The sequence below is a fragment of the Camarhynchus parvulus genome, chromosome 1A, assembly GCF_901933205.1.
Source record: "Camarhynchus parvulus chromosome 1A, STF_HiC, whole genome shotgun sequence".
Taxonomy (NCBI): Eukaryota; Metazoa; Chordata; class Aves; order Passeriformes; family Thraupidae; genus Camarhynchus; species Camarhynchus parvulus.
In genome coordinates this window covers 69,568,318-69,582,034 of record NC_044586.1, presented here as the reverse complement: position 1 = coordinate 69,582,034, position 13,717 = coordinate 69,568,318, and the positions used below count along the sequence as shown (strand labels likewise).

Sequence of the window (13,717 nt, the reverse complement as noted above, 5' to 3'; positions counted from 1 at the left end):
AACTTTGCAAGTGCCTGGAGCATCCAGATAAATCTCAGGAATTATCCCAGGGAAGCGGCATGAAATTGGGTCCTTCCTTTGCTTCCACGTCACATCTTACTTCTCATTATCCTGACTGAATTGGGAATAAATTAATTATATTCCAAATTAAATCAGGATAATGAGAAGTAAAATCACCAAAACCCCTTCCCCCCCATCCCTCCCTTTTCCCAATGAATTTTTAACCCAAAGCATTCCCAAATTAAAACCAGCCCCTCCTTTTCCCTGTCCCAGGTGCAGAGGTCCTGGCTGCAGAAATTGTCCACAAACCCCAGTGTGAAAGTGCTGAGAAGGAAAGCTCAGCTCCCAGCAGTCCTGCTGTGGAGGCAAAGAGGCCAAAAACCCTGGAAAACCTGGACACAAAGAAGGTTCCTGTCACTGAGGGTGGCACAAAGCCAGGGAAAAGCAAAACGCAGAAAAACGTGGAAAACAGAGCGGCAAAACCTCCGGAGAAGCAGCAGGAGGAGAGCGGTGAGAAAAAATCCCCTTGGGAAAAAATTCCTTTAAAAGCTGGGCCATCCAATGGCAGGGATGAAACAAATGGGTTTGGATTGAAACGGGGGAAATGTCAAATACTGGAGAGAAATTCTGGGATGGAATTCCCAGAGAATCTTCCTGGATCCCTGGAAGTGCCCAAGGCCACTGGGATAATGGGATGAGCCATGGGGTTGAAATGGGATGATCCCTAAATTCCCTTCCAGCATTCCATGATCCAACATTCCCTCATTGCCTTTGGAGCTCCCAGAGTGCATCCAGCATCTCTCCCATGGGATGGCTCCTGCTAAACCCCCAAAAAATCCCAAAAATCCCAAAAAAAGCCAGTTTGGCTGTAAGAACCCCCAATTTTGTGTCTCAATAATGGGATGAGCTATGGGGTTGGAATGGGATGATCCCTAAATTCCCTTCCAGCATTCCATGATCCAACATTCCCTCATTGCCTTTGGAGCTCCCAGAGTGCATCCAGCATCTCTCCCATGGGATGGCTCCTGCTAAACCCCAAAAAAACCCCCCAAAAATCCCAAAAAAGCCAGTTTGTCTGTACAAAACCCCCAATCCAAAAATGGATTTTTTTTTTCCCTTTCTCAATGGATTTTTCCCTTTCTCAATGGATTTTTCCCCCCAGAGCGGAAGGAGCAGCCCTCAGAGCTCCCGAGCGAGGCCTCATCCCAACCCCCCGGAGCAGAAATCCCCAGGAATGTTCATCCCATGGCAATTCCCAGCTTTGCCTTTGCCCTGCCAGGGGACAACAGCGACTCCCACGCCCTGAACCTGCTGGCTGACCTGGCGCTGGGCTCCTGCATTCCTGCCTTTATTCCCAAAGATTCTGGGGTGGTCCCCGTGGAATCCGGGGATTCCTGCGAGCAGCAGAGCCCGTCCGAGCCCAAATCCCTGCGCGTGGCCTCCGACCACAAATACCACAGGGCAGACAAGCAGGGCAAAAAATCCACCTCCGCCTACAGCAAGGTGTCCCAGAGCCAGGCGCTTCCTGAGCAAACAGATCCCAGCCAGCTGGCCTCTCCTCCCAGGGAGAAAACCTCTGGGATTGTCAGCAGGAGCAGCGCCGGGTTCCAGGCGTTCCCTCCCCGCCCAGCCTGCGAGGTGAACTCACACTCCATCATCTCAGCCGAGCACTCCTACGCCTCCCCCATGCCCGAGGATCCCAAAGCAACCCCAGATCCCAAAGGGAATAATCCCAGGAGCGCCCCAGCAGCTCCCTTGGTGGGGAAGGTGCTGCCGTTCCGGCACCAGCAGAGCAGCGCCGCCGAGCCCGCCCGCAGCCGGAGCTCTCCCAGGAAAAAGGAGGAATTCTCCAAGAGCCACACGGTGAATCTCTGTGGGAGCTCCATGAAGGTCACGTGCCGCTGGGAAGAGGAATATCTCTTCCACCTGGACAGCAGGTACACCAACGATTCCCTGGAGAAAACCGTCATCCGGGCCCTGCATGGGTAAGTCCGTTTGGGAATGGGGTTTCTGTGCTTTTAGCCCTTCGTGTGCCATAGCTGTGGGGTTTGTTCCCTGACTCGCTGTGGTTGTCTTGGAAAAGAGGGTTTGGGGTGCTGGTGAGGGGAAAAGGGGATGTGACCCAGCCTCGTGTGCTGGAGCCAAAATTCCTCCCCATCCTGGGGTGATCCAGGGTGTGGGCAGCAGGAAAAGGGGGAATCGGGGAATTCTGGCCCTCCCAGAAGAGACCCCACGTGCAGAGCTGCCCCAGCCCTGGGACCAACAGCAGCACCTGGAGCTGCTGGAGAGAGCCCAGAGGGATCCATGGAGCTGCTCCAGGGCTGGAGCCAGGCTGGGAGAGCTGGGGCTGCTCACCTGGAGCAGGGAAGGCTCCAGGGAGAGCTTCCAGCACATTGCAGGGCCTGCAGGGGCTCCAGGAGAGCTGCAGAGGGACTGGGGCCAAGGCCTGCAGGGACAGCACCCAGGGAATGGCTCCCAGTGCCAGAGGGCAGGCATGGATGGCATCTTGGCAATGAGGAATTCTTGGCTGGGCTGGGATTGCCAGAGCAGCTGGGGCTGCCCCTGCATCCCTGGAAGTGCCCAGGGCCAGGCTGGACACTGGGGCTGGAGCAGCCTGGGATAGTGGGAGGTGTCCCTGCCATGGCAGGGGTGGCACTGGGTGACCTTTGAGATCCCTTCCCACCCAACCCATTCCAGGATTCTGCAATTCCCGTGGCTCTGCAGCCGGAATCGGTCCCTAAAGCCACAGCCCAAGTCCTCCATCCCTCCTTTGGAGCTCAGATTTCCTCTATTCTTATTTCTTCCTACAAAAAGCTGGAATCTGCATCAAGCAGTGCGTGCCTTGGGGCTGAGCCCTGCAGGGAGCCAGGGATGAACTCCAGGGGTGAATCTGAGAGATGAATTTCAGGGATGAACTCCAGGGATGAACTCCTGGAATGAACTCCAGGGATGAATTTCAGGGATGAATTTCAGGGATGAATTCTCAGGGATGAATTCTCAGGGATGAATTCTCAGGGATGAACTCCAGGGATGAATTTCAGGGATGAATTTCAGGGATGAACTCCAGGGATGAATTTTAGGGATGAATTTCAGGGATGTATTCTCAGGGATGAATTCTCAGGGATGTATTTCAGGGATGAATTCTCAGGGATGTATTTCAGGGATGAAATTTCAGGGATGAATTTTAGAGATGAATTCTCAGGGTTGAACTCCAGGGATGAACTCCTGGAATGAACTCCAGGAATGAATTTCAGGGATGAATTCTCAGGGATGAATTCTCAGGGATGAACTCCAGGGATGCATTTCAGGGATGAATTTTAGGGATGAATCTCAGGGATGAATTCCCAGGGATGAATTCCCAGGGATGAATTCTCAGGGATGAACTCCAGGGATGAATTTCAGGGATGAATTCTCAGGGATGAATTCCCTGGAGCAGAACAGGGAAGGATGGGGATGGTTCAAACTCTCTTTGCTTCCCTTGCCAGGCCCTGGGATCCCGATCTTCCCGACGACGTGGAGGGGATGAAGCTGATCCTGCACATGTGGGTGGCTCTGTTCTACAGGAAGCCCAGCAAGCTCCTGAGCAGCTCCAGGAAGGTGGTGGAGCACAGCAATCCCAGCAAATTCGTCTCCATCAACAGCTCCGGTGGCTTCCTGGAGCTCAGTGACGACAGCCAGGACTGCTTTGGCTTCGAGACGTGTCCTGCGGACTCGGGCTCGGATCCTGACCAGACTCCCAGCAGCTCCCTGGATGCCAGCGCCCCTGCCCAGGGCGGCCCCCAGCCCCAGAGGAGCGCCGCGGACTCGCAGACGGACGCGGACGGGGCTGCCGGAGCTGTGGACAGCACGGTGTCCTCCTCCTCGGGGGAGCTGCCCTGCGGGGAGGGGGAGGAGGAGGAGGAGCCTTCCTCCACCAGCTGTCCCGAGAGCCTTCCCCTGCCGGATGGTTCCAGGGAAAAGCTGGATGGGGCGGGCGGGGAGCCCGAGGGCGTTGCCGAGGAGAGAGCGCGCGGTGTCTCCAGTGTCACCGATGTCTCCAGTGTCACTGCGGTGAGTGCGCCCTTGGGCGGCTCCAGGGATGTTTTCTTTTAAAGAGCAGGAGTTTCCTCTTAAAAGAACTGGATGTTCCTTTTAGAAGAACAGGATTTTCCCCTTTGGAAGAGCAGGAGTTTCCTCTTAGAAGAGCAGGATTTTCCTCCTAAGAGAGCAGGATTCTCCTCCTAAAAGAACTGGATGTTCCTTTTAGAAGAGCAGGATTTTCCCCTTGGAAGAGCAGGATTTTCCTCTTAGAAGAGTAGGATTTTCCTTTTTAGCAAAAGAGCAGGATTTTCCCCTTGGAAGAGCAGGATTTTCCTCTTAAAAGAGTAGGATTTTCCTCCTAAAGGAGCAGAATTTCCTCTTTAAAAGAGCAGGTTTTCCCCTTAAAGGAGCAGAATTTCCTCTTTAGAAGAGCAGGGTTTTCCTCCTAAAAGAGCAGAATTTCCTCTTTAAAAGAGCAGGATTTTCCTCTTAAAAGAACAGATGTTCCTCTTAAAGGAGCAGGAGTTTCCTCTTATGAAGGAGAATTTTCCTCTTAGGGGAGGAGGATTTTCATCTCTTAAAAGAGCAGGAATTTCCTTCTAGAGGAGCAGAAGTTTCCTCTTAAAAGGAGCAGAATTTTCTCCTTAAAGGAGCAGAATTTCCTCTTTAAAAGAGCAGGATTTTCCTCTTAAAGGAACAGGATGTTCCTTTTAAAGGAGCAGAACTTTCCTCTTAGTAGAGCAGGATTTTCCCCTTAAAGGAGCAGAAGTTTCCTCTTAAAAGGAGCAGAATTTCCTCTTTAAAAGAGCAGGATTTTCCTCTAGAGGATCAGGATTTTTCTCTTAGGGGATCAGGATTTTCCAGAAGAATGGAGATGTGCTTGTGGGGTACCCAGGGAAGCAGGGATGCTCTCCAAGGGGGAGGAATCCCAAATCCAAGTAATTCAAGTGTCGAGCTCAGCGCCTGTTCCCGATTTAAATTCCGAGTTTGTGTGCGCTCAGCTGAGGGATCAGGGCAGCCCCCAGCATCCCAGAGCAGAATTCCAAATCCAGCACAGCCATTCCCACGTGGATTTGGAAAGCTGGGATTTGTTGGCTCAGGAGATTTTCCCCCACGCAGGTGCCAGTGCAGTGCTTTGCTTCACTTCCCTCATCCCTCCGGTGAAATCCATGAAAATTCCATTCTGGATAAAGCTCGAAATTCATTTTTACACTTTCTCCAGTCTGCACATGGTCAGGAGTGGAGGTTCTTGGGGTAAACATAAAATGTGGGGATCTGCTGAGGTATTTCCCAGCCTGAATTCTCAAATTAAAATAATTCCTTTAAAACTTGAGCAGAGGGGCAGCTTCCATAGGGCTGGAACTGTTTTGCACGAAGGAAGAAATATTCCAGTGGGGTTTTTTTCCTGCGTTTTCCTATGAGGAATGTTTTCTTCTTGTTGACCTGTGGCTTGTGTTCCAGGAGGAGCCAGCCAAGCAGGAGCTGCTGGATGCCAGGATCACCCCCAGCCCTCCCGAGGAGCTCGGCTGTCCCAGCAAATCCCCGGATGCGCCAGAAAACGCCGGGAGCCAAACCCCGAACTCCAGCACAGCTCCATGGACAGACCCCCCGTGTGCAGCTCAGGAAAACGGGGAGCAGCAGCAGGAAGCAGGCTCAGGGAGTGGCCCCGGCCCTCCCGAGGATGAGGAGGGAGCGGGAGGCTCTGGGCATTCCCTGGAAGGTGAGGGTGGCGCTGATCCACAGCCTGCCTGTGATTCCTTGGAAGCAGCTCCTGGAAGTGCAGAGCCTGGGGGAGCCCCTGAGGAAGGGGAGGAATGCCAGGAGCCCTCAGAGCACTCAGAAAAGGAGAGAGAGGAGGAGGAGGAGAAGAAGGAGTGCGAGGAGTTGGAGGATGAAGGCTCCTTCACGGGCCCCGTGGGTTTGGTGCTGTCCGAGAGCAGCGATGCTGAGATGGAATGCGAGCAGAATCCGGGGAATTCGGCATCTCCTGAGGAGTTTGGTGTTCCTGAACAGGAGCCCGTGCCCAGCCCCACCTCCCTGGCACCCCCCTGCCCCGACAGATCCTCGCCAGCGCCCTCAGAAGGGGCTGGGACTGTCCCTGGAGGCTTTCCTGAGGAGGTGTCACCGAACCAGGAGGAGCTCCCGGATCCCTGGGACGCTCCGGGCACGCCGGAGTCGGAGACAAACGGGGTTGGAGTGGCCGAGGTGGGCTCACCGCACAGTGACCACAGCGCAGTGGGGTCACACACAGTGGCCGGCCCTGTCCGTGGGGCACGGCCTGACAGCGTCACAGACAGCGCGGGGCCTGCCGGGGCCACGCCTGCCTCCGAGCCCTCCGGAGAGCGCTGGGAGCGTGCTGGGGGCGCGGGATCCGCCCGCAGGCCGGCGGTGAGCCTGACCCTGTCCCCCGACACCAGCTCTGTGTGCCCGGCCTCTCCCCATGGCTCCCTGGGTCCGTGGGCTGCTCCGGAGGATCAGCCCGTGCAGAGCCTCCAGTCGCCGTCCCAGAGCGACCTGGGACTGAGCAGCTGCTGCTCCCAGCGGGGTGGGGGCGACGCCGATCCCCACCCCAGTTCCCGGGATGCTGAGGAGTCAAACCAAGGTGGGAACGGGGTTTTGGTGGAGGAACAGCTGGGGAGCCCCTCTGCCAATGGCACGGAGGAGCTGGATGATCCCATGGGAGCAGGAGACGGCCGGGACTCCCCCTTTGAGTACACAGACATAGGAGATGAGTGCAGAGCTGAGGAGAGCGGGGATGTGTTCCCTGGGACGGAGAATTCCCCTGGGAACGACACCACGAACATGGAGATGGCAGAGATCCCTCTCCACCATCACCTGGAACCAGAGCCCTCCTCCTCCATCAGGGAGGGCATCTCAGCCATACAGGAGCTCCGCAGGCAGCAGCAGAGCTTCCCAAACATCCACGGGGACTCAGCTCCTGCTTCTCCTGCCGCCGGACACTCTGACCGCGGCGTTCCCGCCGTGCCGGGCCGGCGGGAGTCGGTGCTGTGCCGCCTCTGGAAGCCGTGCCGGGAAGGAGGAGCCGCACACGTGAGCGTGGCTGCCTGGAGCCTGGATGGTTCCTTCCATCCCAGCTGTTCCCAGGAGCTGGCGGAGTCCCCAGCTCCCTGCTCTCCCGTGGAAGCGTCAGCAGAGCTGGGATCTGCTCCTCCTTCTCCGTATGATCCATGGGACGATCCGGAGCCGGCAGAGCCGGGCTCGCCCCTCCCTGAGGCGCTAACTGGGATGCTCCCTCCCACTCCAGACAGCGCCCGCTGGGCTGGGAGCCAGGGCAGCCCCAGGAGCAGCCCCAGGAACCATGGCAGCCCCAGGAGCAGCCCCAGGAACCATGGCAGCCCCAGGAACCATGGCAGCCCCAGGAGCAGCCCCGGGAGCTGTGGTAGCCTCGGGAGCTATGGTAGCCCCAGGATCTGTGGCAGCCCTGGGAGGTGTGGGAGCCCTGGGAGCAGCCCCAGGAGCAGCCCCAGGAGCTGTGGCAGCTTTGGGAACCATGGGAGCCCCAGGAGCTGTGGCAGCCCTATGAGCCATGGTAGCCCCAGGAGCCCTGGTAGCCCCATGAGCGGTGGTAGCCCCAGAAACCATGGTAGACCCATGAGCCATGGCAGCCCCAGGAGCCTTGGTAGCCCCAGAACCCATGGTAGCCCCAGAAGCCATGGTAGCTCTGGTAGCCCCAGGAGCCCTGGTAGCCCCAGAAGCTGTGGCAGACTCATGAGCCCTGGCAGCCCCAGAAGCCATGGTAGCCCCAGGAGCTGTGGTAGCCCTGGGAGCAGTGCCAGGAGCCCTGGTAGCCCCAGGAGCTGTGGTAGCCCCAGGAGCTGTGGTAGCCCCAGGAGCTGTGGTAGCCCTGGTAGCCCCAGGAGCTGTGGTAGCCCCAGGAACTGTGGTAGCCCCAGAAGCCCTGGTAGCCCCAGGAGCCAGGCAGGGGATGCCAGAGGGAGCCCGGGGAGGAGCCCTTCCTGCCAGAGGAGCTGGAAGGAGGCAGCATTCCCAGTCCTGCCCCTTTCCCAGGCCGGGAGTGTCCCCTGTGCCAGCCCTGGGATGTGTGTGAGCACCACCCCGAGGGATCCCAGGTGTTCCCTGATCCCGACTGTGCTGTCACTGAGGTGGGACAGGGAGAAATTCCCGCTTCTCCCATCCCGTGGGACGAGCCCAGGGATCTCTCTGGAGAACACCTGCAGTTCAGTGATGCCGAGGATATTTTGGATGTGCTCCCAAGGGAAGAGCAGCTCCCGAGCCAAGACACACACGAGGGCTTGGCCTTTGAAGATCCATTGGAGAATTCCTTCGCTGACTCAGACCAGGAATATTTGGAGGAGAATTCTCGCTCCCCTCTTCCAAGCAGGAGTTCCTGCATCATGAGATCCATGGATGCTGCAGGAGCAAGGACTACCTGGGACAGCTCCTCCAGGAGCTCCGAGCGCATGGAGGAGCCCGGGGAGGCCTGGGACTGGGACATGCCCAGGGATTCCGGGAGCCTCGTGGTCACCAGGCAGTGCCAGGAGAGGGTGGAACATTTCCAGCCGCCCCGGAGGCGCAGCCGCCGTGCCCGGGAGTCCCACCTGGCCCGATCCCTGCTGGGGACCTGGAGGGGCCTGGAGGAAATCACCCAGAACACTTTGGACATGGAGTGTCTCCGCTTCCATTATAAGCTAAAAGAAATCCTAAGGAATGGCAAACCGCCCTTTTCTACCTCCAAAAGCCTCTTCCCGACGGACTTCTCTCCCCACGTCCCGCTGTCCCCACGCAGCAGGAGCCCCCTGCAGGTGACAATTCCGCCCTCGGACGGGTGGCTCCGCTCGCGCAGGGACCCTCGGGCCGCCAGGAGGGGCCGGGCCCGGAGCCGGGAGCGCGGGGCCGCGCTGCGCCTGGGCCGGCTGCGGCACCAGCACGGCCCGGAGCCGGAGCCACGCGGACGGGGACGGGCGGACGGGAAGTGGCCGGCATCCTGCACGAGTTCTCCGAGTTCCAGAGGGTGCTGCTGGCCGGGGCCCGGGCCGGGAGTGCTGCCCCGGGCAGGGGAGGCCGGGGCGCCAGGCCGGGGCTGGCCCGGCCCCGCAGGACTGCGGCGTTCCCGGGAATGGTGGCGGAGCTGTGCGGGGCCCTGCGGTGCCGCCTGCGCCGCGTGGCCGCCAGCCGGCAGCCGGGAATGTTCTACCTGCTGGAGACCGGGAAGGAGCCCTTCTTCGACAGGGCCAAGGTGGGAGCTGCTCGTGGGTTGGGGTGGGTTGGGGTGGGGGGAATGGATGTGGGTGAATTGGGGTGCACTGGGATGGGTGGGGGTGGATTGGGGTGGATGGGGATGGATGGGGATGGATGGGGATGGATGGGGATGGATTGGGATGGATGGGGACGAATGGAATGGATCAGGATGGATCGGGATGGATCTGGATGGATGGAATGGATGGGGATGGGGATGGATGGAATGGATGGGGATGGATCAGGATGGATGGGATGGATGGGGATGGATCAGGATGGATGGAATGGATGGGGATGGATCAGGATGGATGGGATGGATCAGGATGGATCAGGATGGATGGAATGGATCAGGATGGAATGGATGGGGATGGATCAGGATGGATGGGGATGGATCAGGATGGATGGGATGGATCAGGATGGATGGGATGGATGGGGATGGATCAGGATGGATGGGATGGATGGGGATGGATCAGGATGGATCGGGATGGATGGAATGGATCAGGATGGGATGGATGGGGATGGATCAGGATGGAATGGATGGGGATGGATCAGGATAGATCAGGATGGATGGGGATGGGCAGCTCCAGGGGGAGAGCTGAGGGTGGCCGGAGCAGGGAGGCTCGGGCAGCCTGACAGGGACGGTTTGGGGGCCAGGAGCCGCCTTGGCTCCCAGTGCCAGGAGTGGGAATCACAGGCACAGGAGCCTTGGGATTGAGTCATCAGAGAGTTGTGGAATGGTTTGGGTGGGAAAGGACCTTAAGGATCATCCAGTTCCAACCCCATGGCGGGGACACCTCCCACTGTCCCAGTGTCCAGCCTGGCCTTGGGCACTGCCAGGGATGCAGGGCAGCCCCAGCTGCTCTGGCAATCCCAGCCCAGCCAGGAATTCCTCATTGCCAAGATCCCATCTAAATCTGCTCTGGTTAATTTGAAGTCCAACCATCCCCCAGCACTGCCAAGGCCCCCGTGTCCCCAAGTGCCACATCCATGTCCCTTTTACATCCCTGCAGGGCTGGGGGCTCCCCATTCCCCTGGGCAGCTCATTCCCCTTCCTGTCCCCGTGTTCCCAGGAGAACACTCCCCACCCAAGGCTGCCCTGTGTGTGTTGCAGGCCCTGCTGAAGGCAGAGGGGTTCGTGAGGATGGAGCCCCTGAGCTTCTGCAGAGCCCAGCACCGGGACAGCGAGCGGCTGCTGGTCATCGTCAGGAACGAGGACATCGCCTCCCACATCCACACTGTGAGCCTGACTGCCCTGCTCCCTCTCTCAGCACTGGGATTTCATCCCAGCATCCATTAAAAATACTGGAGCAGCCCAGCTCAAAGCACTGAGGTTGGGCTTTGCTGGTCCAGCCTCACCCTGACTCACCAGTTCAGGGAATGGTTAATCTCTGCCTCCAGCGCTGGCTTGGGATGTGGAGACAGGAATGTTGGGCTGGGCTGGGCTGGGTTGGGATGTGGGGACAGGAATGTTGGGCTGGGCTGGGCTGGGCTGGGCTGGGCTCGGGCCAGCTCCCTGGGCTGGGCTGGGCTGGGCTGGGCTGGGCTGGGCTGGGCTGGGCTGGGCTCCTGGGCTGGGCTGGGCTGGGCTGGGCTGGGCTGGGCTGGGCTCCCTGGGCTGGGCTGGGCTGGGCTGGGCTGGGCTGGGCTCAGCTCCCTGGGCTGGGCTGGGCTCCCTGGGCTGGGCTGGGCTGGGCTGGGCTGGGCTCCCTGGGCTGGGCTGGGCTGGGCTCCCTGAGCTGGGCTGGGCTGGGCTGGGCTGGGCTCCCTGGGCTGGGCTGCTGCGGGGGCTCCCTGGGCTGGGCTGGGCTGGGCTCCCTGAGCTGGGCTGGGCTGGGCTGGGCTGGGCTCCCTGGGCTGGGCTGGGCTGGGCTGGGCTGGGCTCAGCTCCCTGGGCTGGGCTGGGCTGGGCTGGGCTGGGCTGGGCTCCCTGGGCTGGGGCTGTTCCCAAATCCCTGTTCCTGGAGCAGGTGCCGTGCCTGCTGGAGCTGGAGCGCTGTCCCAGCGTGGTGTTTGCCGGTGTGGACGAGCCCGAGGAGGTGACAGGGGACACATTCCAGGAGCTCTTCCAGGCCGGGGGGTTCGTGGTGTCCGACGAGGAGCTGCTGGAAGGGGTGACCCTGGGTGAGTGTCCCTGACACATCCCCAACCCTTCCCCTTGGTTCTGTGTCCAGGAGGGAGTTCTGGCCCTCGCTGTGACTCCAGCCCTCTCTCTGGGATGGAGTGCCCAGCTCAGGGGTCCCAGAACATCCCAGGACAGGGCAGGGCTGTCCCGGGATGTTTGTTTGGCCTGGAGACTCATGGAATGCTTTAGGTTGGAAGAGACCTTAAGGATTATCCAATTCCATGGACAGGGACACCTCCCACTGTCCCAGGCTGCTCCAGCCTGGCCTTGGCCATTGCAGGGCTCCAGGGGCAGCCCCAGCTGCTCTGGGAATTCCAGCCCAGCCAGGAATTCCTTCCCGGTATCCAGTGGGAAAAGGAGGAGAACTTGCTGCTGCCTTCAGCTCCTTAGTGGGAAGTGGCAGAGAAAACAGAGCCACCTCTTCTGGGAGATGCTCTGTGAGGTGACAGGGACAGCTGCACGTGTCCTTTAGGATATCAGGGAAAAATTCACCCCAGGACGTGATCCCAGTTCCCCATCCTGTGCAGTTTGATCTCCATCCTTGCAGGGACTCAAAGCTCCCCTGGACAAAGCCCTGAGCACCCCCAGGTGGCCCCACTTGGGGCAGGGCTGGGCCCAGAGACCCCCAGGTCCCCTTCCAGCCACGCTGAGCTCTGGTGTCCCCTCAGGCCAGCTGAAGGAGGTGGTGAAGGTGCTGGAGAAGCTGAACAGGAGCGGGAGGTGGAAGTGGCTCCTGCACCACAGGGAGAGCAAGAAGCTCAGAGGAGACCTCAGGTAACGGCTCTGCCTGGCAAACTGGGGATTTCTGGGATGGAGCAGCAGGGCCTGGGACCTGGAGAGCATCAGATGGCCTGCAGTGTTCTCCTGGATGTGGTCCTGGATGAGGCAGAGCTCTGGCAGCTCTCCTTGCTCCCTGCTGGGCCTCCATAGGCTCCTCCCTGGCCGAGATGCCCTCAGGGAGTGCTGCAGGCTCCTGGAGAGGCACAGAATTCCCTTGAGGAGCTGCACATTCCCAAAACTCCCAAAGCAAACTTCTCTCCCTTCCCACCAGCTCATCCCAGCTCCTGGCACAGCCCTGGAGCTCAGGGCACCTTCCTGGGCTCTGCCCCCTCTGGGCCTTTTCCTGCCCCGTCCCAGCTGGGATTTGGGCAGGGACGGGGGCCTGAGCTGGGGGTGCAGAGAAGGAATTGCTGCTCCAGTTCCCACCAGGAATGCTTGAAGATGGAGCTGCTCTGGCCTGGGTTCATCCAGGGATGGGTGAAGTGAGAAAACTCCTGGGTTGGGATAAAGCCAGTTTAGCAGGGAAAGCTGGGAAAACCAAGGGATTCATCCCCATTTCCCATCACAGGCCATCCCCAGGAAAGCTCCATCTTCACCACCTCTCCCAGCATCCTCTCTTCCTTCTCCTCCTCCCAGTTTTGTATCCTGAGCCTGATTCCAGGCTCTGGAACATCCCCTGGGACAGTGGCACTCACCTGTCCTGGCCTTGTGCCCCAGGCCTGTGGGGTGAGTGAGGAGCAGCCTTGGCTTTCCAAGCCCTGCTCCAGCAACAGCAGAACCTCCCTGACCCACCCACAGCTCCCAGCACAAACCCCAGAGCAGCCCCTGAGGCAAAAACGAACCAACCCCGGGCAAAACCAGCACAGGCAGCCCTGGGGCAGGGGGGAATTTGCCACTTTGGATCCAAAACTCACCCGTGGGACTGGAAAAACCACCTGGCAAGGCGGATCCCAGCGTGCCTGCTCATTCCCTGAGCTGTGCCCGTGCCCCTCTCTCAGCAGGGACGATGGCAGTGCCCAGAAGAAGCAGCTGCTGCTGAGGTGGTGCCAGGGGGCAGAGCTGCTGGAGCTGCTGCCCTTCCACGGCTGCGACGCGGCGGCCGAGCCCCGGCGCGCCCAGTGCCTGCTGGGGCTGCAGGCGCAGCACGTCCGCGCCCGCTTCGCCGTGTACCTCACAGGTGAGGGGAGCCCGAACCCTGCAGCTCTGAGAGGGCCCTGGGAAGGGATGGGGGAGGATAAAAAATCCCTCTTCTCCTGCGGGAATCGCTTCTTCCAGGTGCGGGTCGGGTGTGAGTGCTGAAAAGGAATTTGGGGTTTTTGGAGGTTGATGAATTCCAGCGGTTTTTGGAGCCTGTGGGTGGCTGAGGCTGTTGGCGAAGCAGCAGAGCAGCCACAGTGGGGTTTAGGGATATTTCCCTTTGTTGGAATTAACGGAGCTGCTGCTCCTGCCCTTGCAGAAAATCCCAGCAGCAGCTGCAGGGAGATGCTGGAAAGCAAAGGAATTCTTGTGGCTGACATCACCACCTTCCTCGGGACGGTGCAGAAAGTGGCTGCTCCCTTCAGAAGAAGCTACTGGTAA

At 59.3% G+C, this 13,717-nt stretch overlaps 1 protein-coding gene across 1 annotated transcript in view; it reads left to right on the top strand.

Annotated features, from left to right (window-relative positions):
* The window catches only part of TASOR2 (transcription activation suppressor family member 2), a 25,668-nt gene extending 11,951 nt beyond the window's left edge, over window positions 1–13,717 (top strand). The window contains exons 10-19 of the mRNA XM_030960852.1: window positions 274–510; window positions 1,163–1,985; window positions 3,486–4,050; window positions 5,482–7,861; window positions 8,691–9,238; window positions 10,349–10,474; window positions 11,205–11,358; window positions 12,028–12,133; window positions 13,141–13,316; window positions 13,596–13,717. Of these exons, the coding sequence (XP_030816712.1) occupies window positions 274–510; window positions 1,163–1,985; window positions 3,486–4,050; window positions 5,482–7,861; window positions 8,691–9,238; window positions 10,349–10,474; window positions 11,205–11,358; window positions 12,028–12,133; window positions 13,141–13,316; window positions 13,596–13,717 (5,237 nt within the window). The remainder of the gene's footprint in view (window positions 1–273; window positions 511–1,162; window positions 1,986–3,485; window positions 4,051–5,481; window positions 7,862–8,690; window positions 9,239–10,348; window positions 10,475–11,204; window positions 11,359–12,027; window positions 12,134–13,140; window positions 13,317–13,595) is intronic.